The sequence below is a fragment of the Puma concolor genome, chromosome B1 (genome assembly GCF_028749965.1).
Source record: "Puma concolor isolate L17-30 chromosome B1, mPumCon1.1.hap2, whole genome shotgun sequence".
Taxonomy (NCBI): domain Eukaryota; kingdom Metazoa; phylum Chordata; class Mammalia; order Carnivora; family Felidae; genus Puma; species Puma concolor.
Genome location: NC_141670.1, coordinates 162664479 through 162691899, shown reverse-complemented (window position 1 = coordinate 162691899; position 27421 = coordinate 162664479). Strand labels below are relative to the sequence as shown.

At 38.1% G+C, this 27421-nt stretch overlaps 1 protein-coding gene across 1 annotated transcript in view; it reads right to left on the bottom strand.

The window, feature by feature from the left end:
- LOC147581987 (uncharacterized) overlaps positions 1-27421 on the bottom strand; it is a 155217-nt gene that overhangs the window by 71181 nt on the left and 56615 nt on the right. Inside the window, exon 4 of the mRNA XM_086702978.1 lies at positions 12600-12642. Within this exon, the coding sequence (XP_086559104.1) occupies positions 12629-12642 (14 nt within the window). The 3' untranslated portion in view covers positions 12600-12628. The remainder of the gene's footprint in view (positions 1-12599; positions 12643-27421) is intronic.

The following is a 27421-nucleotide window of genomic DNA, read 5'->3' as shown; positions in this document are numbered from 1 at the left end:
CTGGAACATATTTTCTACAAAAATAGTTATTTGCTAAAAATATTCATCGTGAAATGTGGTAGAATGATTTAAGGTTGGAACAACGGCTTTAACTCAAATACTGTTGGCATCAGTAAGTGCATGAATCATTAAATGGAATAAAAAAGGTTTAGCACTCATCATTATTGAATTATTAACAAATTTCAGAAAGATACAAATTTAAACAAAGTAGCTTATAGTATACCTGTATGCCTCATAATATTTGGCACATTGTAGCACTTAATAAATGGAACCTTTTTAAAATCACATTACTCGGGGCGCCTGGGTGGCTCAGTCGGTTAAGCATACGACTTCGGCTCAGGTCATGATCTCGCGGTCCGTGAGTTCGAGCCCCGCGTCAGGCTCTGTGCGGACATCTCAGAGCCTGGAGCCTGTTTCAGATTCTGTGTCTCCCTCTCTCTCTGACCCTCCCCCATTCATGCTGTCTCTCCCTGTCTCAAAAATAAATGAACGTTAAAAACATAAAATAAAATAAAATAAAATCACATTACTATATGACTGTCAACATTTCCAATGGTGAGATTGAATGAGTGATAGGGTTAAGTTACTTACATGTTAGTCTTTTATAACAGGCTCAACTATCACCTTCTGCAAATATTTACTCGTGCATATACCTATCATCTGGATCTCTGCCTTCATGTTTACATAGTGTTCTTCCTGTGTTAGTGCCTGTCTCTAAAATTTCCCGTTTTATTTTTTTTTAATTTTTTTAATGTTTATTTATTTTTGAGACAGAGAGAGGCAGAGCATCAACAGGGGAGGGTCAGAGAGAGAGGGAGACACAGAATCTGAAACAGGCTCCAGGCTCTGAGATGTCAGTACAGAGCCTGATGTGGGGCTTGAACTCATGGACCGCGAGATCATGACCTGAGCCGAAGTTGGATGCTTAACTGACTGAGCCACCCAGGCGCCCCTAAATTTTCCCTTTTTATAAGGACACCAGTCATATTGGATTAGGGTCCACTCTAAAAATTTCATTTTAACTTACCTCTGTAATGACCCTATATCCCAATAAGGTCATATTCGGAGGTACTGGGGGTTAAGACTTCAATGTATAAATTTGGGGGGAACACAACCCAACCAACAACACTAGGGTTATTGCCACTAATACAGCTTTTTGGATGTCCTAAATATCCTTGAATTTCAAAGTGTCTTTGATACCAAGTGTCTTTCATGCCAAGTCTATAAAATATTTCCATTAGTACTACCTCTACTTAAAGATAAATATCTTAATTCAGCATGCAAACAACCGGGATTTAGCATGTTAATTTAAGAAGACAATTATTAATCTAGTGTAACCACTTTATGGGCATTAGTGGGGGATAAATCTTTATACGTGCTATGGCATTATGGAAACAGCTGTGGCATTATTGAGGTCAAGAAATACAGAGCCAGGTCCTAAACTCTGACATTCACTCACCACGGGCCATTTACCATCTGGACTGCTACTGCCTCTTCTCATCAAAAAGTTTATATGGTCTCTAAATTCCAGAAGATTCTCTGATTCCTACTCTATGTTGTTACGCTCTGTTTTGTATTATTCTTTCCTATCCCCAGACAAATATGAGCAACAGAGAGGTAAATGACATCGATAGACAAGCATATTTGCAGCACCTGTTCACAAACAGATTTTTAGAAATGGAAGACTCATCTACAGCCCTCACTTAACAAACAAACAAACAAACAAAAAAAAGAAGCCTAGAGAGGTTAAGTGACTTGTCCAAAGACACACATACATCATTTCTAGCTTGAATAATTTCAAACAGGGCAGCAGTCCTTAAATTAAATCCACAGATCTCAGGGGGCCCATGGATGAACTTCTAAGGTCTATATTCCTCCTGAGAGTTTGTGCAAAATCTTGCGTGAATATGCATGTATATGTTTTATTTTTTTTCTGTTGAAAGGCATCCATAACTTTCACCAAATTTTCAAAGAGATCTATTTTTGTTCAAATAAATCCATAGCTCTCATTCCCTCAATGCCTGGCATACAAGAGATAATTGGTAAACATTAGTTGACATATATATATATTGAGTTCTTGACCAAGAAAAAGTTTATAGCCACTGAAATAGAGTAAAACAGAGTACAGTCATTCTCTGGAAATAATCCTTGGTGTCTCCTGCTCTCATAATGCTCTACCTGTGTGGAGTCTTTCATCATGCTGCAGTTCCAAATCCTGGATGAATTATATGGTAGTGTGCTTGTCTATTAAGCCAATTAAGAAAGATATTTAAATCACAATTTCATCTCCTTTAGGAAATTATCCATCTTTTTATTTAACTTTACCACTCCATTTAATTAACAAGGGTTTAATGGAAGTTAATAAATGATATATTAATTAATTTAGGAAATTACTCTGCCCTTATTAAAGTAATTCAAATTTTTAAATGCTTGTAATTTTCATTGGTTCCATCAAGTAAGACATACTATATTCATTTAAATCTGAGTTATCTTACTTTACCATTAGTCCAAGTCCCAGGAAAAATCCCCAGTGTATTTAGGACATGTGCTGGAACAATGATCAAAACAGTGACTTTGAAAAAGGCAGGGTAATGCCTTGGGCACAAGACATGTAGTATTATAGCAGAGAGCAGCAGTGCCATAGAGTAGGTGCTTAATAAACATCTGACAAATCATTGAAAGAAAAAAGAAGTAGCTAATGCTGCCAGGAAGACAAAAGACCCTCTGGAACAGGGAGCCATCAACCTTAGGAGCAGGTGATAGCATATCTACCAGTGGGCTATGGAGTGTGATATAATGGTAGAATCCTTATCTGAAAGAGCATGTGTTTTTATGGGACCTTAAGAAATGGCACAAACCTGGTGCTGATCAATGTGGACATCAAATACAACTGTCTGTATATAGTTATTAAACATTTCTTTTTGATAATTTATTACTAAGGACTTGCAAATATGGAATCAACCCAAAGTTCCAAGAATTGGGACCTCAAGACAGAAGAAGTATAATACTCTGCAAGAAGCAGCCCAGGCCATCTGTGCCACAGATGTGTATAACAATGAATTAAAAACCCACAAATGTTATTTGTAATAATTTATACTCTTCAGAAGCATTTACAAATGATGATTCACTTTGTCAATTAAGATTAAAAGCTCTCTTCCTTAGAAAATTAGGTCTTACTCACACTTGTGCCCCAATTCCAGCAAAGAGTAGCTGCTTAAAAATGACTGGATTTATACTTATAAATTTATTTATAAGTATGATTTATAGTTATAAATTAAGTATAATAGTGTTATTAAATATAATCTAGAAAGATCCTACAAAGTCTCGCTATTTTTCTTATCTAGCTTGCTAGGGTACCTTATATCACAGAGTAGATTTCTCAGTCTTAAAAACTTCCTGAAAGAGTAAATTATCAGTTTGACATCTAGGTACCACCTAAGCCTTAAAGAAATTAACACAGTAGTTTGGGCTACTCCCTTGGTGAGTGCCAAGATGACAAAGACCTTCCTCTGTCTTTATACTCCCTGGCACAAAGATCCTTGATATTTTAGAAAAGACTCAGACTTTCAATGAGATCATATTTAAACCATTTATCTTATCTGCAGTTGACATTTCTTTGTGTGGAGAGTTATTTTCCTAGCAGCTGAGAATGAAATCTTGGCAAAACTGTGGATGCTTGAATAAGATATATTGTTGTTGCAAATTCTATTTTAAACTTATTTACATTATAATCTGTTCCTTAGGTGGAATACTAGGGACTTCTTAAAATGATGTTTTAGGAGGACAGTAAATTAAAAAGGAAGTGCTATTTTAATTTTTTTTCTTTTTCATGGTATATTGAAAAACATTTTATGTAATTAATAAAAATAAATATAATGTGGTAGATAGAAACCCAGAATTGGTGGATTGCAATTCAGAAATACATTCCAGTGTAGGTACAACATTATTACACAGAAAGATTTTTCCTTTCCAAACTTCTTCCCAGCTACATCAAGAGTTCTCCTTGGTGGAAGAACAGTATAGACATTTTTCAGCGTGGAAGAACCTGTCTAAATTACCACAGGAACATATGAATATTTCCTCATAGTTCATCTGAGAAATTACTGACAACAACCCTGAATAAAGACTATGGATAACTGAGTATGAAAGACACTTGGAGTTCTTAAATACATCATCTTCTATACTGACATATAGAGATTATTTAACTTATAACTTCAAAAAAGGAGTTGATACTACGAACCATCTCATGTCATTGGGTAATTTGTGGTCAGGTTCAACGAGTCCCCTAGAGCTGATCACAAATATCAAAGTCACTTATGGTGTATAATCATTGATTGTAGCTCCCTGCCAGATTTTTTTTTTTAAGTGTATTTATTTATTTGAGAGAGAGACAGTGCAAGTAGGGGAGAAGCCAAGAGAGAGAGAATCCCAAGCAAGCTCCACACTGTCAGTGCAGAGCCCGATGTGGGACACGAACCCACAAAAGGCTGTGAGATCATGACCTGAACAGAAACTAAGAGTCCAACATTTAACCGACTGAGCCACCCAGGCGCCCTCCCTGCCAGAATTTTAACTGAAAAAGTTAATGCTTCTGTTGTGTACTTACAAATGTGATGAATACAAGGAAATGAGAATTTAAGTTGTCAGAGATGGTGGTTTTTCCAGCCCTGAAAGAAAAGGGGGTGTGGGATTCAGAGACTGCTGAAATAATTTTATTTATTCATATAAAATGATTATTATGTGCTAGGCTAAAGATAAAATGAGCAAGACAGAGATAACTTCTAATTGTATAGAGTTTTATGTATTTTTCACTCACAAGTAATTTTTGCACATTGTCTATGTATCAACATTGTAGATTTGGTGGTGGTGGGAAAGTGGAAGGAACCCATTGTGCCTAGTCTTGAAAAGTAACAATAAGGGGCGCCTGGGTGGCTCAGTCGGTTGAGCGTCCGTCTTCGGCTCAGGTCATGATCTCACAGTTTGTGAGTTTGAGCCCCGTGTCGGGCTCTGTGCTGACAGCTCAGAGCCTGGAACCTGTTTCAGATTCTGTGTCTCCCTCTCTCTCTGCTCCTCCCCTGCTCATGCTCTGTCTCTTTCTTTCTCTCTCTCAAAAATAAATAAACATTAAAAAAAATTAAAAAAAAAGAAAAGTAACAATGAAATCTATTTGTATTGGAGATATTGAGGAAACAACACCACTTAAAAAATGAAAGGAGACAACTACCAGATACAATTTCGGTAAATGTGCAGTGAGTGGTGTAGGCAGAATAACTTGAGGTAAGATTATTTAAGTAGATGAGTTTGACTTCAGTGCTCTGATATGTATTTCCTTTCTTTGGGTGTCTCTGAAGCTCCCTGGCACTTTGCTAAGGTTTCCCCTTGATATTCACCATCCGTAGCCTTGGAGCCAATCCAAGGTCAAATAACTACAGTAATTTCATAAACTAATTTCTACCAAAGTGTCATGGGAAATAATTTAGGGCTATTCTACTAAATAAAAAAATTAGAATTTTAACTTCAGCCCTATAGGGACACCTGGAATAACAACAATGCCTTGTATCTTCATTGTGCTAAGTTATTTACATCAATGTAAGGTAGAATGTTAAGCAGTAAAGGGCTATGGAGATGAGTAAGATGTTAACTCCGTCTATGAAGGGCCTCATTGCTGACCTTAGCTATGCACATCTCAAGCCGACACTGCTATAACTAACTTGTACTAATATTAATTTTCCTGTTAATTTGCTTGCTTCCATTTATTCTACTTTAAATGTGTCATTTTGTTGTTTCACCTGTTACATTGTAACTTCCTAAGGAACTTTCCATCTCCTTGAAACCAGAAACCATGTCCTCCAGTCTCTTAGTCCTTTTTTTTTTTTTACTCTCTTTATTCTATCTCCCCAGTCCCCAAGACAGTACATTTTAAGCTATGGTTTTCTATCAATTAACAGATCATGAAAGCAATTTTGTAAGCCTCCTATCAACATCTTCAAATGAAATAGAATAGAACCTAAGAAAATGGAAAATTTCTGAGTGCCTCTACCCAAGGTGAGGGTAAGGACTTGGGAAAACTCTGACACAGTGAGGGCTGTGTGTCAATGTGTGTTAGGTTGTGATATAAAATGTAGCTCTTACTAAGTTTTGGTCAGAACACCTTGGGAAACATGGTCAGGTGTTTACTCAGTATTTGCCTAAAACTTTTTTGTAAATTTATTTGGATCCCTCTAGCACCCACTCCCAGGTTCCTGACTTATTTCCCTTTGGATTTGCTAGTGGTTTCCCTTATTTGTTCCAAGCATCACCTAATGACCTCTTGGATTCGACTCTGCCTGACCTTTGGATCATAGGCTGACCCTGCACACTGCTGTCCACATCAACCCAGCCTGCCTGGATGCCTCTTGACATTCTTCCACCCCACATTGTACCAGATGCCCCCTGGCCTCAGGAAAAAGCCCAAAAATGATGATGGCAAATATCCTAGTATACGTAAATGCATATACCTGCCTCTTTTAGGGGTCAGCATCTAATACCTTCTTGCTATGTTAAAGTAACTGACTTTACTACCTAAGGGGGAAAAAAGACTCAGGAAATTAACATTGCTTAGAGCTGCCTGGGAGTAAAATTCTAATTCATGGAAGAGCACTTAAATTCATGATCTTAAATTAGCAACTTAGTCAAATTTTGAAAGTAGAGCAGCAAAAAATCAGCATTTTTGAAGAAATAAGTCCTGTGAGAAAAAATTCTAATTACTAGTTATTATCTGAGGTGATAGTTATTATAATAAAAATACTATTTTAAAAGGTCTATTAGAATCAAAATTATACTGAAATTATACTTTTCCTTATTCTTGCTTCATACATAAAGATATCAATTGAAAATTAAAGTAAATATTTTTATGTTTAAAAAAAGCTCCTAATGCAAATGCTTTGCTTTTAAAACGGTCTAGAAGGGACTTTCCTCCATAATTATTTTGGTTAAAATACAGAAACTAGGTACCAGTTAGGGGAAAATCTGTAGCTTTTTACATTGCTATGGTAATAATCTACATTTTCACATATTTGTACAGTCATAACATTCCACCCATAGTTTGCCCTGGAGCCATAAATGACTAGGTTGGTGCCATCAGCTGCTCTTATGACATTTGGAAAATGATGATCATTATCTTATTTACTGCCATTTAGCCAATGTAGAGAAAACAGCTTATAAATGAGGTTTCTTTTACAGAGGCAGCTGTAACTAATGAAAAACTGCCAGGGGTTTTACCAGATAATATATATTAAGTACTCACAAGCTGGAATGAAAATTCCATGGAAAAATTGAGGGATACCCCATCTTCCTAGCATAATTATATGAGTGGTCTTATAGTCTTGGCACAGAAACCCTTAAACCTTGAAGAAATCTTGGTAAAGAGCTACCGAGATATCTGTGAAGTTAGAAAGGAAGTCCTTTAATGAAAAATCCTAGCATGGTTGAGAATACACTGTTGCCCATCTTCTAGCAACAACACTAGTAAGAGTGAGTAAATTAGTGAGAAGATAGGTGGGTAGGGAGCTAAACTACTAATACCAAACTTCTAATAATGGTTTGAAGCTAGTCTCTGAGTACTTCTGAGGGTTGAACTGGTCCATAAGTCACAGCCTTGTCCTGACTCAATTCTGTGTTCCAGGAGAGCAGAGACCATCTGGCATGTGGGACATGGCAAGTATCCACTAAATGTTTGTAACAGTTGGCTTTATCTTATAGTCCTATCTTTATTTTGCTTTCATTATCATTTTCTGACTTATACTTCTTCTACAGGCTTCCTTTGTGGAAGGGACAGGAGGATTATCAATAAATATTACATAGAAACATGTTAAATGTTGAGAAAAGTAAAAGGAGGAATGTAAATAGCGAAGTGCCACAAAAGACTTATAAACCAATGTGCTATGGGGTCTCAAAGGATGCAGAGGTCACACACAGAGAGAGGAATCATCTGAGATTTCATAGAGGAAGCGATTTTTACATGGTTATAAGCGATACAAAGGAGTGTGACTGGCAGAGAGTATTCTGAAAGATGAAGAGAACCAAGTCTTCTAATTCATTCAATCAATTGTACTCAAATAGTTATTTACTGATTCTAAAAGGGAAGCTTAGGATGCAAAACATAATATAACCTGCAGTATCAGCATAAGAAACAGTGAACCAGAAATTCTATCTTGTCTTTTGGCCAAGAAGAGGATAATGAGAGATTCCTGTTGAGAGAGGCAAACAAATTTATCACAATTTAGAAAGATACGTCAGGCTATTATTTGAAAAATTTTAAAGTTTATTTATTTATTTTGAGAGAGGGTGGGAGAGGGCCAGAGAAGGAGAGAGAATCCCAAGCAGGCTCCGTGCTATCAGTACAGAGCCCATGGTGGGGCTTGATCTCACAAACAGTGAGATCATGACCTGAGCCAATACCAAGAGTTGGACACTTAGCTGACTGAGCCACCCAGGCACCCCTATTATTTGAATTTCCTTTTTTTTAAATAAAAAAAATGTTTACTTATTAATTTATTTTTGAGAGAGAGAGACACACACACAGAATCCAAAGCAGGCTCCAGGCTCTGAGCTGTCAGCACAGAGCCTGACGCAGGGCTTAAGCTCACAAACTGTGAGATCGTGACCTGAGCTGAAGTCAGACACAACAGACTGAGCCACCCAGGTGTCCCAATTATTTGAATTTTTAAAAAGAGGGTGTAATTTCTTTTTTTTTTTTTTTAAATTTTTTTTTCAACGTTTATTTATTTTTGGGACAGAGAGAGACAGAGCATGAACGGGGGAGGGGCAGAGAGAGAGGGAGACACAGAATCGGAAACAGGCTCCAGGCTCCGAGCCATCAGCCCAGAGCCCGACGCGGGGCTCGAACTCACGGACCGCGAGATCGTGACCTGGCTGAAGTCGGACGCTTAACCGACTGCGCCACCCAGGCGCCCCGAAAAAAGAGGGTGTAATTTCTATTATTTATCTTAGGATTTTTCTTAGTCTATTCAGGCTGCTATAACAGAATATCATAGACTGGGTGCCTTATAAACAGCACAAATTATTTCTCACAGTTCTGGAGACTGGAAAGTCTAAGGTCGAGGTGCCAATAGATTCAGTGTTTGGTGAGGACTCACTACCTTGTTCACATAGGCCATGTTTTTGCTGCGTGGAATGGGGAACTCTGATCTCTTGAGCACCTTATAGGGGTGCCAATTCTATCCATGACGGCTCTACCCTCATGACTTAATCACTTCCCAAAGGCCTCTACACACCATCACATCAGGGATTAGGTTTCAACATATGAATTTGAGGAGAGGGGAGAGACGCAAACATTCAGTCTATAAAAATGATAAAAGTCAAAATGTACTACTTACCAATCTAAAAGTTTCTACTCTTGGTCCAATAGAAACCATTAATCATCTCCTTACATCTCATGTTTACCTCCACCTGACCACTCAAACCTCACCTGAGAGTAATGTGCATTTTCAGGATATCCTCTGAGGCTGAAGAAAACTAAATCCGTCTTATGAGAAGGATCTCCTAGGCTTCATAGCACTATTCAAAGTCCTCTGAGATCTGCCTACACCTTACAGAGATCTGGCACATGCTTATAGCCACCATGACCCTGATGAACTCCAGAGGGTGAGGCTTCAAGGACCTTCACCAGAAGCTTCACCAGACCCTTTTACATGTAGACCCAAAGAATAAAGCCTTGAGGAAAAACTGCAGTGACTTCACTGCCTGTGCAGACTCCTTGGTGAATTTTAGTTTCCTGAGGACCATCCATTTGCCCCAGTGGCTGCCATGCAGTACAAGATCCTTCTCAAGAGAGACATCATCTGCTTCTTATCCACAAGGGTATGGCCATACCCACAACTTCCACAGGCTGTCAGACAGGCATACCACAGGAGCCTGAATCTTTCATTTGCATTAAGAGGTTAGGCGTTTTAGCCATGACCACATTTATCTGACCAGGGTGCTTGTCTCTCAAGATTTCACAAGCACCAGTCTTGCCTTTAATGGTGTGGTTCACTGGAGCCCTAATTCCCATATCTAGAACATGGCAGTCTTATTTCTCAAGGCTGTATCTTGCTTCCAGGATCCCTTCCTGATATACTTTTTATATAGCGCCCCCTGAATCTTAAAGCCCTGCTTCCCAACCTTGTCTCACCTCTTGGGTAAGAGAATTTGAATTCTGGTTCCAGACTGGGTTGCACTAAAGCAACCTTTTCCAAAATTACTTAGTCATAAAGAGTCATCAGATGCACTCATTAAAAATGTAGAATTCCAAGCCATTCTCCTGGAAGCTCTGGTTCAGGACATCTGGGGTTGGGCCTGGAAATGTATTTTTAACAAGTACCCTTGATGAACCCTAGGATTTTTGACATTTAGAAAAATACTGAATTAGAGTTTGCTATGCTTTTGTAGACCTGGTAATTTATAGTATCTTTCTAGAGGGCTTGTCAACACTTTTGTTCCAATGAATAGACACTTTTCCAAAGAAGACATACAGCTGGCTAACAGACACATGAAAAGATGCTCACCTTCACCCATCATCAGGGAAATACAAATCAAAACTACAATGAGACAGGGCACCTGGATGGCTCAGTTGGTTAAGTGTCTGACTCTTGATTTCAGCTCAGGTCATGATCTTATGGTTCTTGGGATCAAACCCCATGTCAGGCTCTGTGCTGACAGCATGGAGCCTGCTTGGGATTCTCTCTTTCCCTCTCGCTCTGCCTCTTCCCCACTCTCTCTTTTTCTCTCAAAATAAATAAATAAATATTTTAAAAAACATAATGAGGTATCACGTCACACATATCAGAATGGCTAAAATTAATAACACAAGAAACAACCAGTGTTGGTGGGGATGTGAAGACTGTTGGTAGGAATGCAAACTAATACAGCCACTCTGGAAGACAGTACAGAGATTCTGCAAAAAGTTAAAAATAGAACTAGCCTACAGCCCAGCAATTGCACTACTAGGTATTTACTCAAAGAATACAAAAATAAATTTCAAGGAATACATGCACCCCAATGTTTATAGCAGCATTATCTATAATAGCCAAACTATGGAAACAGCCCAAGCATCCATTAATTGATGAATGGATAAAGAAGATGTGATATATATATTCTATATAACAGAATATATATTATATTACACACACACACACACACACACACACACACATATATATAATATATATATATATAAAACAGAATATTACTTAGTCCTAAAAAAGAATGAAATCTTAGCATTTGTAATGATGTGAATAGAGCTAGAGAGTATTATGCTAAACAAAATAAGACAGTCAAAAAAAGACAAATGCCATATGATTTCACTTATACATGGAATTTAAGACAGAAAACAAATAAGCACAGGGGAAAAAAGGGAGAGAGAGAAACAAACCAAGAAACAGACTCTTAACTATAGAGAAAAACCTGAGAGTTACCAGAGGCAATGTGTGTAGGGCAATGGGTTAAATAGGTGTTGGGCATTAAGGTATGCACGTGCTGTGATGAACACCAGATGCTGTATGGAAATGTTGAATCACTAAATTGTACACCTGAAACTAATATTATACTTGATGTTAACTAATGGAATTTGAATAAAACTTAAAAAAAGAAACAAACAAACAAACAAAAAGAACAGATCAATGAAACCAGGAGATGGTTCTTTGAAGAGATCAGCAAAATTGACAAACCTTTAGCCAGATTCATCAGGAAAAAAAAAAGAGGCAGTATTCAAATAAGCAAAATCAGAAATGAAAGAGGAGAAATACAACTGACACCACAGAAATACAAAGGATTATAAAACAGTATTATGAAAAATTATATGCCAGCAAATTGAATAATCTAGAAGTAATGGATAAATACCTAGAAACTTATAACCTCCCAAAACTGAATCATGAAGAAATAGAAAATCTGAACAGACCAATTACCAGCAAAGAAATGGAATCAGTAATCAAAAAACTCCCAACAAACAAGGTCAAGGACCAAATGGCTTCACATGGGAATTCTACAAAACGTTTATTATTTTTTTAATCTACAAAACATTTAAAGAAGAGTTAATACCTATTCTTCTCAAACTATTCCAAAAAACACAAGAGGAAGGAAAGCTTCCAAATTCATTCTTTGGTGCCAGCATTTACCCTGATACCAAATAAAGATACCATCAAAAAAGGTAACTACAGGACAATATCTCTGATGAACATAGAGGCAAAAATCTTCAATGAAATATTAGCAAGCCAAATCCAACAATATATATATGAAAAATCATTCACTATGATCAAGCAGGATTTATTCCCAGGATGCAAACGTGGTTCAATACTCACAAATCAATCCACGTGATACATCACATCAGTAAGAGAAAGGATAAAAACCATATGATCATTTCAGTACATGCAGAAAAAGCATTTGGCAAAGTACAACATCCATTCATCATAAAAAACCCACAATAAAGTAGATTTAGAGGGACCATAACTAAATATAATAAAGGCCATGTATGAAAAACCCACAGCTAACATCATATTCAATGGTGAAAACCTGAGAGCTTTTCCCCTAAAATCAGGAAAAAGACAAGAATGTCCACTCACCACTTTTATCCAATATAGTACTGGACGTCCTAGCCACAGCAATCTGCCAAGAAGAAGAAATAAAAGGTATTCAATTTGGTAAGGAAGAAGCAAAACTTTAGCTATTTGCAGATGACATGATACTATATATAGAACACCCTAAAGACCCACCCAAAAAACTACTAGAACTGATAAATGAATTCAATAAGGTTGTAGGATACAAAATCAATATACAGAAATCCATTGCATTTCTTTTTTTTTTTTTAATTTTTTTTAACGTTTACTTATTTTTGAGACAGAGAGAGACAGAGCATGAACGGGGGAGGGGCAGAGAGAGAGGGAGTCACAGAATCGGAAACAGGCTCCAGGCTCCGAGCCATCAGCCCAGAGCCTGACGCGGGGCTCGAACTCACGGACCGCGAGATCGTGACCTGGCTGAAGTCGGACGCCCAACCGACTGAGCCACCCAGGCGCCCCAAGAAATCCATTGCATTTCTATACATTGATAGCAAAGTACCAGAAAGAGAAATTAAGAAAGCAGTCCCATTTATAACTGCACCAAAAAATAATTAAAAACCTAGGAATAAACTTAACCAAGGAGGTAAAAGACCTGTACTCTGAAAACTATAAAACATTAATGAAAGAAATTGAAAGACATTACATGCTCATTGACTGGGAGAACAAATATTGTTAAAATGTCCACACTACCCAAAGCAATCTACACATTTGATGAAACTCCTATCAAAATACCAACAGCATTTTTTATAGAACTAGAAGAAATAATCTTAAAATTTGAATGGAGCCACAAATCCTGAGTAGTTAAAGCAATCTTAAAAAAGAACAACAATGGAGGTATCAGAAACCTAGATTTCAAGACATACTACAAAGCTGTAGTAATCAAAAACAGTTTGGTACTGGCACAAAAACAAACACACAGATCAACAGAACAGAATAGAGAGCCCAGAAATAAACCCACAATTATATGGTAGTTTATTTTCAACAAAGGTATCAAGAATATGCAATGGGAAAAGACAATCTCTTCAACAAATGGTGTTGGGAAAATGCAACAGTTACAAGCAAAAGAATGAAACTGGACCACTTTCTTACACCATATGAAAAAATAACTCAATGGTTTAAGGACCTAAATGTGAGACCACAAAAAGCCTAGAAGAGAGAACAGGTAGTGATTTCTCTGACATTAGCCATAAAAACATTTTTCTAGATATGTCTCCACAGACAAGGGAAACAAAAGCAAAGATAAACCATTGGGACTACATCAAAATAAAAACCTTCTTCACAGCAAAGGTAAACAACCAACAAAGCTAAAAGTCTACCGAATAGGAGAGGACATTTGCAAATGACATATTTGATAAGGGGCTGGTATCCAAAATATATAAAGAACATATAAAACTCAACATCCAAAAACAAATAATCCAATCAAAAATGGGCAGAAGACATAAATAGATATTTCTCCAAACAAGACAGATGGCCAACAGACACATGAAAAGATGTTCAACATTACTCATCATCAAGGAAATGGAAATCAAAACCACAACAAGATATCACCTGACACCTGTCTGAATGGCTAAAATCAACAACCCAAGAAACAATAGGTGTTGGCAAGGATGTGGAGAAAAGGGAACCCTCTGGCACTGTTGGTGAGAAAACAAACTGGTGCAGCCACTGTCCAAAACAGTATATAGGTTCCTCAAAAACTTATAATTAGAACTACCATATGATCCAGTAATTCCACTATTGGGAATTTACCCAAAGAATATGAAAACATTAATTTGAAAAGATGTACATTCCCCTGTGTTTACTGCAGTATTATTTGCAATAGCTAAATTATGGATGCAGCCCAGTGTCCATTGATAGATGAATGGATAAAGAAAATATGTGTATCAGTGTATCATATATATATATATATATATATATATATATATATATATATATATATATATAATGGAATATTACTCAGCCATAAAAAATAATGAGATCTTGGGATGCCTGGCTGTCTCAGTCGGTTAAGTGCCCGACTTCAGCTCAGGTTATGATCTTGTAGTTCGTGAGTTTAAGCCCTGCATAGGGCTCTGTGCTGACAGCTCAGAGACTGAAGCCTGCTTCAGATTCTGTGTCTCCCTCTTTCTCTCTGCCCTGCCCCTACTCATGCTCTGTCTCTCTCATTCTTTCAAAAATAAATAAACATTAAAAAATAAAATAAATAAAGTAAAAAGAGAATGAGATCTTTCCATTTGTGACCACATGGAGATATATATATATATATATAATGGAATATTAACTATAAAAAAGAATGAGATCTTGGCATTTGTAACAACATGAATGGACCTAGAGAGTATTATGCTAAATGAAATAAGTCAGACAGAGAAAGACAAATACCATATGATTGCACTTACATATGGAATCTCAAAAATAGAACAAATGAATAAATAAACAGAAAGAGACTCATAAATACAGAGAGCAAACTGGTGCTGCCAGAAGGGAGAAGGCGGGGGGGGGGGGGATGGGCTAAATAGGTAAAGGAGAAGAGGTATAAACTTTCAGTTATAAAATAAATAAGTCATGGAGATGAAAAGTACAGCATAGGGAATATAGTCAGTGACATTGTAGTAATGTTGTATGGTGACAACTGACAACTGCATTTACTGTAGTGAGCATTGCATAACATACAGAATTGTCAAATCACTATGTTGTACACTCAAAACTATATATATATATATATATATATATGTGTGTGTGTGTGTGTGTGTGTGTGTGTGTATGTGTATATATATATATGTGTGTGTGTGTGTGTGTGTGAACTGTACTTCAGTAATAAAAAGTTTTGAAATAATATGCAAATATAGTCTACCACACTGTCAAGCATATGCTTATATTCCCAAATAATTTTTCCTAGTTGTCTAATGTATATAGGATTTGCCTTTTCAGTTTAGTTACATCTAGTAATTATATTAATAACTACTTATTTAATACCTGTATTTACACAAGCCACTTTGTAAACATACAATACAATAAATACATGTTAAAAATTTTAGGGTTATTTTCTCTCTGAGAACCAATCCCATAACCTCAATTTGTTTCTTATTTTTAGTTATGCCTCACAGCACTAGAATGCACAGATACACAGTGAGCAATCAATAATTCATTACAATATTAGTTAATAAAGTAAATGAGGGATTTAAGGTTTACCACAAGCAAATGATAATGAGAACTCATGATCAACCTAAAAGACTAGAATGCTTGGAAATCACCTGTTTGAGGAATTTAATAAATCAACCACGAAATGCCAAAGGGAAAAAAGGTCTTCATTTTTTAGCTCCTTGGGTCACCCTAGACCTCCAAGAGGTCCATGTATCAATCTACTTGATATGTAGAAAATAAAATAAAACAAATAAGTAAACCCAAATTTCCCCTCCTGCCTGAAAATAACATATGTGAAGGATGGTGGAAATCTAGAATGTGATGTTTTCCATGTTTACATTGACATAGACCCAATGCGGAAGTGGTTAGTTGATTTAGGATTAGTAAAGCTAAGGAAATCAGGAAGGAATCAGTTCCCCTGCTCAGAATTTGGTTTCTAGAGACTCCTCTTAGAAGTCATGATAGTCTTCTCTGAAAATACTTCCTTTTGAATCAATTGCATTTTGAAAAGTAGAAAGCTGTAACAGAAAAAGGATGGGATGAATGTGAGTTAATGAGGGAACAATCATTCACTAAGCACCAAGTACTTCTCAACTTCTGTGCTCTGTACTTTGTGCATGCTATCACAACTAGTCTGGACAGCACCTTATACACAAGAAAGTTGAAGTTCTGGGAAGTGAAATAACTTGTTCCAAGTCACCCATTGGCTATGTCAGTCTCCTAACCAAGGTCAGTCTGAGCAGAGAGACAAAGTTCTCTCCCCAATATTAAGTTACCAATCCAACTCAACAAACAGCTATTGAGCTCTTGTGTCCAGCACTGTTCCAGCACCAGAAACATGGCATGGAACACAAAGTCACTGTCTTTGAAAAGTCTACATTCTAGGGATTCCCAAATCATCATTCAGGATAGGATCATTTAAGATATCTCTAGAATGTCTAGAGAGACACTGAGAAAGGAATGACAATGCTATCCAAGTTTTAAGTCAATCAGAACTCCACCCAGAGATTTTTTTTTTTCACTTAAAAAAATTTTTAAATTTTGTTTTAGAGATGAGGGAAGGGACAGAGGGAAAGAGAGAATCTTAAGTAGGCTCTACCCTCAGCACAGAGCCCAACACGGGACTCGATCCCACGACCCTGGGATCATGACCTGAGCTGAAATCAAGAGCTAGACACTCAACTGACTGAGCCACTCAGGGGTCCGTGTATTCATTTTTATAGGGCTCTCTAGAACCAGAGTAACTTTTTTCCTTTATTTCAAAATCAATGAAGGGCAGAGAGGATATGCAGACACTGATGATATTTGAAAGGATCTTAGTGATATTTCATAGATGTTAATTTCATGATTCATCAGCTACTACTATTACTCCACAATGCCAAACTGTATTATATACCAGGAGACACCAGGGTGCAGTTTGGTAATTATTTCTTGTGTCATATTTAATAAAAGAAGTCATATTCTCCATTCCACACAGACACTCCATGTAGCTGCAGTTGCAATTCTTATCCTGGCCTTTCTTTGACCCCCAAATTTCTAAAGCCTTTGGAGAAGAATTTAGACTGGCCCAAACTATAAAGAAAATTGAATTTAGCAACTCATTTCCAAGAATCTCCAAAGTTTGTTTATATAGTTGAGCAATGTAAAATCATTCTTGAATATCAAACAGAAAACTTCTACATCCACAATTTTTCCCTTTAAAGACAGAATAAAAATATACCAGAGATTGTCTTGAGATTTGGTATCACGTTGACCTAAAGATTCAGGTAAACATGAACCTAAAACAATTTTGGATCTACTTTGACCTCAGCAATAAGGAGAAGTCTTTGCATTGGAATGAGAAAATTAGCAATTTTGAGTGTGACCTTATATTGTCAACATTTTGACCAAGACCAATGTTACAGAAAATATTACCATCTTATTTCTTGTTTGTTCCAGTCCCTTCCCAGGTGCCTCCTAAAGAACATTTCTAAAAGTGAACCACATGGAGATTTGGGGGCAGCCGGAAGTACCTTTACTCACTTGTAGTTTTAATAAATATTTTTTTTAGTCTAGACACATTCTTGCCATGCCAAAAAAAAAAAAAGAAATTCAGAGGTTTAAATGTTGAAGTTCTTACCCTTAGTAAATGTTAAATAAAAAGAAATTCTCTTCTCTGTCTCACTATCCCAGCTAGTCAAGATTGTTTCAATAACTCATCCTCTCCCCAGAAATACTCAGAAGTACACACAGACTAGGGACCAAAGTCATAACTATAAATGGAAGTTATTGACCTAGTCTTGGTTTTGTAGGGTTATTAGGAGACTACATTATGCACAAAAAATAGAAGACAATGGGAGAAAGGGAGGCACAGAGTTTTCATATGTTACAAAGAACACGGGAGATGGACAGAAATTGGACGAACAGGAGGGAGAGAAGAAACTATCACTAGAAGGAAACACTGTTTAGGAAATCATTATTGGGAAACTGAAATGAATTATTCCAAACCTTCCCTTTTCCTTGAAGCATTTAGTATCACTGCCTTATACAATTATTCTAAGAACTTACATGCTGGCATTTAAAAATTACAAAAAGAAAAAGAAAACCTTCACATACCTAAGTACTTCTTTCCATTGATTTAAAAAAAAAAATCTTTATCTCTGAAACAGTTTAAGGGTCATAAAGAACTATAAAACTCGTAGAGCTACCCATGTACCCTCCACCCAGCTTCCCCAACAATAAGATGTTACGTGACCTTAGCACATTTTCAAAACCAGGATATTGATGTTGTTCAATATTATTAACTCAGGTATAGATCTTATTCAGATTTCACAGATTTTATGTACACTTTTTTCTTTTTTTCCTTTCCTTTTCTTTTTCTGGCCTATGAAGTTTTATCACATGTGTAGATTCAGATAATCAACACTTCAATCAGGATCTAGAATGGTTCCATCACTACGGAGAAACTTCCATCCTTCCATCCGTAATTGTCACAGCCTTCCTCCAGCCGCAACCCCAGGCAACTACCAGTCTGTTCTCATTTGGAGGATGTTATATAATCACACAATATATAACCCTTTGAAATTGGCTTTTTGAACATGTCCTTAAGATCCATCCTTTACGTTGATTTTTAAAGCTCCTGTTAAGCAAAACTATTTTTTTAATTTAAAAAAAATTTCTTTTTTTTGAGAGAGAGAGAGTGCATGCGTGTATGCACAAGTGGGGGAGGGGCAGAGAGAGAGGGAGACAGAGAATCTGAAGCAGACTCCAGGCTCTGAGCTGTCAACACAGACTCCAACGTCAGGCTGGAACCCACAAACAGCAAGATCATGACCTGAGCTGAAGTCAGACACTTAACTGACTGAACCCCTGAGGCGCTCCATGTTAAGCAAAACTTAAAATAAAACCAACATACCTTATGATCAAAACTGGGGATCAGTGGGGAGTGGGCATTCAGAATAATCAGTGTTTTGTTTTGTTTTTGTTTTAAAGAGACAGCATGGTTGCATGGAATGGACTGCAGACCTGTCAATGGCGTTACTTTTCAGAGCAGATAAAGAAGAAAGGGCTCTGGAGACTTGAAGCACCTTACTTTGGCCTCCCTAAAACTATGACATTCAGATCACTGGGACTATACATGCATTTTGGGTATTTGCTCAAACAGTGTTACTGTGTGTGGAGAGCAGACCAAAGTTTTGGAGATAAAATTTGCATTGAGAACCAATTTCACAGAATCCTGAGCTTGACCAAATACCAATTACTAGAATATTTCTGTGTCTGTAATTAGGAACCCCATGAAAAGTAGCAGATTTTCACAACCATTTCCACAATTAATAAAGTGGCACGTCTGCAGAGTTTCTATTAAAATATGTTTATTACTTCTCTCTGAATTTTAAATGCTTGGATTTTAAGTGTTAAATGTAAAAATCTGCATGAGGCTAAATTGTATATAAGTTGAGTCAATTCCTCATAGCAGAAAAAGTATTTGTGGTCATTATACAAGTTTGCAGAGTAAAAAACAATTCAGATAAATGGACTTTCTAAAGGGTACTTTTTAGCATCAAAACAGTTTCACAAGTATGATAGAAAGTTATATCTAGGAACAACTGGATTGGTATTTAAATACATGTAAATAGGAGTGTCCTGCTAAGCCACTATAGCACCAGAGGGCAGCTTTGAGTTTCCTAGGCTCCGTAACTCATTCTGTCAGTGTATTTGGCCTTGGGCCTGAACCACCTGTTTCTGAGGACGCACAGCTTCTGAGCTCTTTACCTGGTCTTCTGTTGATGACCTCACTTTGTCTTTCAGACTTCCTGTTACAACCTTGGCATTGATGTCTGGAGCTCCCCTAAGTGGACTCCTGCCTTGAAAGGACCCAGACTTTATGATGATACAACACCTCAGGTGGAACTTTTACAGACCCTCAAGCTGTACTAGCAGAGGCCAGCGCTTTCCGTCAGGACAGACAGACCATCTTCCAAGTCCAATTTATAAATCACCACCTTTCTGCACATGCCCAGGTGGCAAAGATGCTCTGCACAGTGCAGCTGGGCAACTCCTTTCTTAAATCATCAAGCCCAGTGATTTAAAGGAGGCCTCAACAACAGGGCAGATATTCAGGGGGTCAACCCCGCAGCAGGAATGGGGATCTCACTGGGCTATGGAAGTGAAGGATGTACCCAGAGGGCAGGCTGTTAGGGATAACTGCCATTCTAGAAGGCAGGCAGGCCACAAAGAGGTACAGTAAGCCACATGGGGTGGTAGTTCCAGCAGCACAGAGCTTGAGGCAATGAGGAACTGGAAATAGCAACATGGTGGAGATCGAGGCAGTGGTTACATCAGGAAAATTTGGAAAGATTACCAAGCTGCAGTAAGGGAGTGAAGCAGTGCCCCTGTTATTGGCACTGAGTAAATTTTGAGTTGGAACACAGGAATAACCTAAGGAAGGGAAAGGAAATGGCATTGAAATTGATAGCCTACTGAACTAGGTGCTTTAAGATTGAGATCTCACTTACTCCCACATCAACCAAAGTAGGAGTCATAATTTCCATTATACAGAAGAAAAAAATGAGGTTCAAAGACGCTAACTAGTTTTGTCGTAATCATGTGGTGACATGGAGGGGGCGGTAGTCAGGATCTGAACTCTGGACAACCTGACTCCAAAGATATTGTTGCTATATTCACACTGTCATTTGTCATAATTGTTATTATTTAATGTGAAACATTTGAGAACACAGCCCCCTATGCAGATCTCCTGTCATTTATTTTTTCCTCTTTAAATAATATTGCGCCATAAATTAGAGACTTCAAAAAAAAAAAAATAGTCTAAATTCACCTCCAGTGGCTACGAGAAGGGGAGGAAAGTCAGACCTGTCTGGGAATTTGTGTTTGGAGGTAGCCAAGAGGAAAAGAGACCTCAGCTTCTGGGGCTTCCCCAGAGGACAGAGGTAGACCAAAAGCAAAGACCAAAACTTGAAGCATGGAGCCAATGTGGTGATTCCAGGTGGAGTTCAGGAAATTGGACTCCTCAATGAACTTTTCTCAGCATCCCATAGTATCTACAGACACACAACAGAGACAGATGGCTCTAACAGGGGCCAGCTTCAACCCTAAGAAACTGGGAAGAGAATATGTAAACATATATATTTTGGGGTACAAATATCCATTGCAATTCTCTTGATTTTTTAAATTTATAGTTTATAAAGTATAAGGCCACTTTTAAGAAAAATGAAAATAACATAACTTAAATGAATCTCCAATTTTTCTCCTAAATTTCATCTTTATAATAAGAATATTTTATGTATTTATATAATAGAAATATTTTCAAGAAGGAATAATCACACATATATCATTTCAGTTTTGATAAAGGTCAACACTGGAAGGTCTAGGCAACATAAATTTTTAATTTAAGGTTGAAGTTTATTTGGTATTTTAGAGCACCACCTGGTGGATGAATTAACAATAGCAGCCCAAAACAAAAGTCCGTCAAAATGGCTCTGAAACAAAGGGTAATGGAACCTATGATGCTCATTCCTTCTCTTTTCTTTTCTATCTACTTTGGCTCTGATTCTTTTTTTTTTTTTTTTCCTCTTCTTCTTTTCATTTCCTATCCAATCTCGCCTGCCTCTGTTTACACTTTAAGCCTGTCCATGCCACCTCTCTGTATTGCTGAGTCCTCAAAGTGGCTAAGAAGCTTGCTTACTTATTCCTGATTTAATAAAATCTAAGAAGTTTCTAAAATTCCAGTAGAAAGGCAAATATATTTGAAGTTTCAAAATTGGACTTTCTTCCAGAGACTGTATCTTTCTACTCAGGGGTTTGTGTTTCTCCAAAGGAGGGGTTTTTGTTTGACTGATCTACACAGAAACAATCATTTTAGTGAAACCCCTCTTTCATAATTTATGTTTACATAATGACAAAAGTTGACTCATTTAGAGTATGTTAGCCTGTTATTCTGATCCAGCAGCCAATGGCTTCTGAGAAAGAGAAGACTGGTGTAGAGCAACCTTCTTAAAGGTCTCTGATCTCAAATGACCCACAATATGAATGAGTGGAACAAGACAGGTCAGAGATATCAAGGAGTCATAAACTGGGGACCTGGAAACCTCATGACTTGTCCATAAGGATATACATTATTCTAATGCAACCAGTTCTTCCAATTTTTAAAAATAAGCCAATGGGGTGCCTGGGTGGATCAGTCGGTTAAGCATCCAACTCTGGATTTCAGCTCATGATCATGATCATGATCATGATCTCAGTTTCTGGGATCAAGCCCCACATTGCGCTCTGTGCTCACAGCACGGAGCCTCCTTGGGATTCTGTCTCTCCCTCTCTCTCTGCCCCTTCCCTGGTCATGTGCACATACTCTCTCTCTCTCAAAATAAATAAAATGAAGCCTTAAAAAAAAGTTGTGGGAATTTGCAAATAATGCTTCAATAAACATGGAGGTACATATACCTTTCCAAATTAGTGTTTTCGTTTTCTTTGATGAATCGATAAAGAAGATGTGATACACACACACAGAGGACTATTACTCAGCCATAAAGAAAGAATGAATCTTGCCATTGGCAACAACATGGATAGAGCTAGAGGGTATAATGCTAAGTGAAATAAGTCAGTCAGAGAAAGAGAATACCATATTATTTCACTCATACATGTAACTTAAGGAATAAATAAAATGAACAAAGGAAAAAGAGACAAACAAAAAAGAGACCCTTAAATACAGAGAACAAACTGATGGCTGCCAGAGGGGAAGTGGGCAGGGGGCAGCGGGGAGATGGGTGAAACAGATGAAGGAGATTAAGAACACACTTATTGCAATGAGCACTGAGTAACTTAAGGAATTGTTGAAGCATTGTAGTGTACACCCAAAGCTAATACAATACTGTAGATTGATTATACCTGAATGTTAAAATAAATTTTGTTAAATGTTTATTGATTTATTTTAAGAGAGAGAGAGAGAGAGAGAGCATGCATGCAAGAATGGGGGAGGGGCAGAGAGAAGGAGAGAGAGACTCCCACGCAGGCTCCACACTGTCAGCACAGAGCCCATCTCGGGGCTTGATCCCACAAACCGTGAGATCATGACTTGAGCAGAAATCAAGAGTCAGACACTTAACTGACTGAGCCACCCAGATGTCCCTAAAGATATATTAAAAAAAAAAAAAAGAAAGGTTTGGGAATTTGGACTTCATTCACTTGATGACAGAATACGAATAAGTAAGCAGTCTGCTTACTTACTGAAATCTACCCCAGACCCTGAACAAATCGCTTTCACGATGCCTAAGCACTGCTGCCACCTCTCAATCAGCAAGCCCATGCCATGTGCCCCTGTTACTTCACAGTCAGATTACAGGTTCGTGGAGAGTTAGGATGTCCCGGAAATGGCCTTTCATCCCTATGACTGTCCATGTGCCTTGAAATAACCTGAGGTTCAGACTTGGGCTCCAACTAGAAACAGTGTAGTAGAGCTGGGAAGAACAGCTGTGAGGCTTATGGGCTTGAAGTTTGCACTGCATTTGCAAACAAATTCATGCGTAAATTTAAAAATATATGTAAGTTAAAAATACCTTAAGTCTAATTTTGGCCATCTTACCTTACTACAAAGCTTCGTCATCTACACACCTACTGGGGCAACCAGAGGCACTTTACTGCTAATTGATTTAGAAAAGATGCTGACACCATTTACACATTTTAAAGAGAAAAATACGACCTTCCTTCCTCAGAGTTCTCTGGGAAACAGTGCAGGGTTTTGTTGTTGTTTTGTTTTGTTTTGACATGGAAAAACTCAGAGGATGTAACAGTGATATTTTAATAACAAACTTCATGGCCAAAAAGACTTGGAGAATGTCTATCTGCTCAGGCTTTCATGACAGACTACCATAGATGGGGCGGCTTAAACAAAAGAAATTTATTTCATCACTGTGTCAGAAGTTAGAAGTCCAAGATGGAGGTGCCGGCTGATTCAGGGTCCGGTGAGGATTCTCATCCTGGCTTGCAGACAGCCACCATCTCACCATGCCCTTACGTGGTCTTTCCTCATTGCATGCATGTGGAGAGAGAGGGGGCGCAAGCAAGCCCTCTGCTGTCATTTCTTGGAAGACATTATTCCTATTGGATCAGGGCCTCACCCTTATGACCTGATTTAACTTTACTTCCTGCAAAGCCCCATCTTCAAATACAGGTGCACTGGGGGTTAGGACCAACATATAAATTTGGTGGGAGATACACAAGCATTCAGCCCGTAACAAAGAAGCTGTACTGTATGTCTGTATCATTTGCATTGTATCTTGAAACTAAAATAAGTAAAACGTCTCCTTTTTAAAAACGATAAGTTCTAATGTTGGATTTTAAAAAAACTGTTTATTTTGAGAGAGAGAGAGAGAGAGAGAGAGATTGAGGGGAGCAGAAGAAGAGAGAGAGAGAGAGAACGCGCACACAGAACGTGATGCTGGGCTTGAACCCACAAACTGTGAGATCAGGACCTGAGCCAAAATTGAGTCAGACGGTTAACTGACTGAACCCCCCAGGCACCCGAGATTTTTTATTTTAGCCAAATTACTTTAAACCCCTTCCCCTGACCTACAGTCCTTTTAAACTCTAATAAGCACACTCAGTGTTTAATTTTTACATTTACTAGCGTCTCATAACATCTCAACTTAGTCTCTGAAACAATTATCCCTTTATTGTTAAATAATTCCCAAGTTTTAGCTTTCCACAGAACTCCAGGGAATTACTTACAATGTAAACAATAGGTATGGCTTTAGAAATCTGAGAAGTCCTCAATTTATAATTTCTACTTGGAGACTGGGCTCAGTAACATTCCAGACCTCTCGATTTTATCTTTGTTCTTTGGGAAATGGGCTCCCTGATGAAACAAATCTGGTTTTGAGGAATAACTTGTAATATTTTCAGTTAGTTGTAGTTTTTAAAATGGAATCCCTTTCTTTACTTTTTTGAAACAATACTGGGAAATGCCCTCAGGTGCTGGACGTTAGTCAGTGGTCCTGTTCCTCCCGCTTCCAAGCCTTGCAGCCTTGTCTGTCTTACAGCTGCAGCTGATTCACGGGCTGCTTATTCAAGGTTATACTGGTCTCATCAGATTTTTTTTTCCTCACCAGAATTCAGAGGAGAGACAGAGAAAGCCTAAGGCAATTAAGATACGGATGTTGGATTTAAACAGACTTGTCATTCCAAGGCACCACTGAGGGCGACTCGGACGAATTATATTCAAGACAGCAAAAGAAGCCAGCCCTCAGAAAGTAAGCAGAATGGAGCAGGTGTTCAGAGCAAAGCAAAGACAAGAGGCTCCTGCAACCTAGGAAGACTTTTCCATTATTCCCAGTTCTTATCCTCCTGAGTCTCCACTGTAGTTTAGGCAGACTTAGTGTGGAATCAGTTCTTTACTGATTTAACAATACAGTGCATTAATAGAAAACCTGAGGCTAGCAGATCAAGAGACAACTGCTGCGGGGAAGATAGTTTGTTACTCACAGTTCCCAAGAGGAAGGGGCCACATGAGGAAGCACTGGGGTTGGTCGTGAAGTCAGAAAGAAGGAGGAACTGTGGACAAGAGCCTCTATTGTGGGCTTCCATGGGAAGGAATTGGTGAGGCAGGTAAATGAGCACAGGATTATTTGAATAATTTCATCGGGCTGTGGGGCACAGGAGCTGTCCCTCGTTGTCTGGTATTTGGCCCTGGGCTCTTGAGGGCAAGTGTGAATGGCGCAGAGTGTAAAAGCCTGATAAAGGGGATGGTTGGAGTGTGGACTCTGCATTGGTTGGTCTGTATTGGGAAAACATGCCCCTAGAGGGAGGACTCCTCCTAAGGAGGCTGGAGAGGGAATGAGGGATGCAGGAGGCCCAGACAAGGTGACCGAGGCTTATTATTGGGTTGCCCAGGACAAGGCATGTTCAGCACATGCATGTAGACCAGACAGATGTTAAAGCATCAAATTTACAGAAACTAGAAACATGGTTAATACACTTACATCCAAACATGCTCTTAAATAGGTTCAGGAACTAGTCCCAAGTTGCAGGGCTAATTAGAGGCAACACCAGGATGAAATAAGGCAAGTTCCCTGCACACATGCCACACTGCTTCTGTCACGCCTTCATTAAACTTGCAGCTGGACCGGGGTCTCCAGTCTCTTTGCAAGATAATATGAGGTGTGGGACCCAGACTCCACAGTAGCAAAAGCAGAACCCCACACAAAGAAGTTCCTGGAAGGGGAAAGAACTATCACTTTGGGGAGCAAACTTCCAAGCTAAAACAGCACTGTTCCCTTTAAGTAAGAACACAGAATTCACACTCACCCAGAACATCAATGGCTCACTTTTCACTTCTGTCATTTGGAATTGATATTACATATCATGGTATGGATAGTCTTTTGCAAAGAGACATAGTGGTTTTCCTGTTTCTAAGATACTATTAAGAGTGTGATCTGAGTATGCCATTGTAGAATCAATAGCCCTTACCTCAAGATTGATAGGTGAAGCCACTGCTAAAAATGCCCTTTCACCTTGATTTTCCCCACACTGAGTTCTGAATCTGGTGCACTTAGACACATTATGTCCCTTGCTCTCTACTCATGCTCCCATTCCCTGTGCTACACATCTTGAGCCTTTACATAGTGCCTTTTTGGAACACTGATTGGACAATACATTTTTTTGTGGCTGGTCTCCCCTTTTAGATGACAAACTTCCAACTGGCAAAGTATCCCAAATTTCCTTTTCTTCTCTTCTTCTGAGCCTTTATCCCCCATATAAATGTCTGGGCTAGAAGAAGGCATGGGCATAAATGAGCTATCAGAATATTACTATAACAAAACGGAAAACAAATGAAATTTAAAAATCAATCGAGCTGCTTTTAAGCTATATGGCTCTCCATTGGTTGGTGATTACTATCCTTGATTTTAAAAACGTTTCTACCTTTTGTCTTACAGCCTAGCTTAATTCAGGCACTTAATCGTAGGTAATGTAACATATGACTCGTCTTATATCAGTTGTGGTAAATACATGAATCATATGTAAATTAAAAGCATGATGATTTTTTGCCTCATTGGATGCATTTGCATCATGAAATCTTAAAATGAACAGTGTTCTAAAGAGCACATATGCACATGTGCACGCACACAAAAATACGTTACTTTTTAAAAAAATTTATTTAAATGTCTATTTATTTTGAGAGAGTGTGTGAGTAGGGG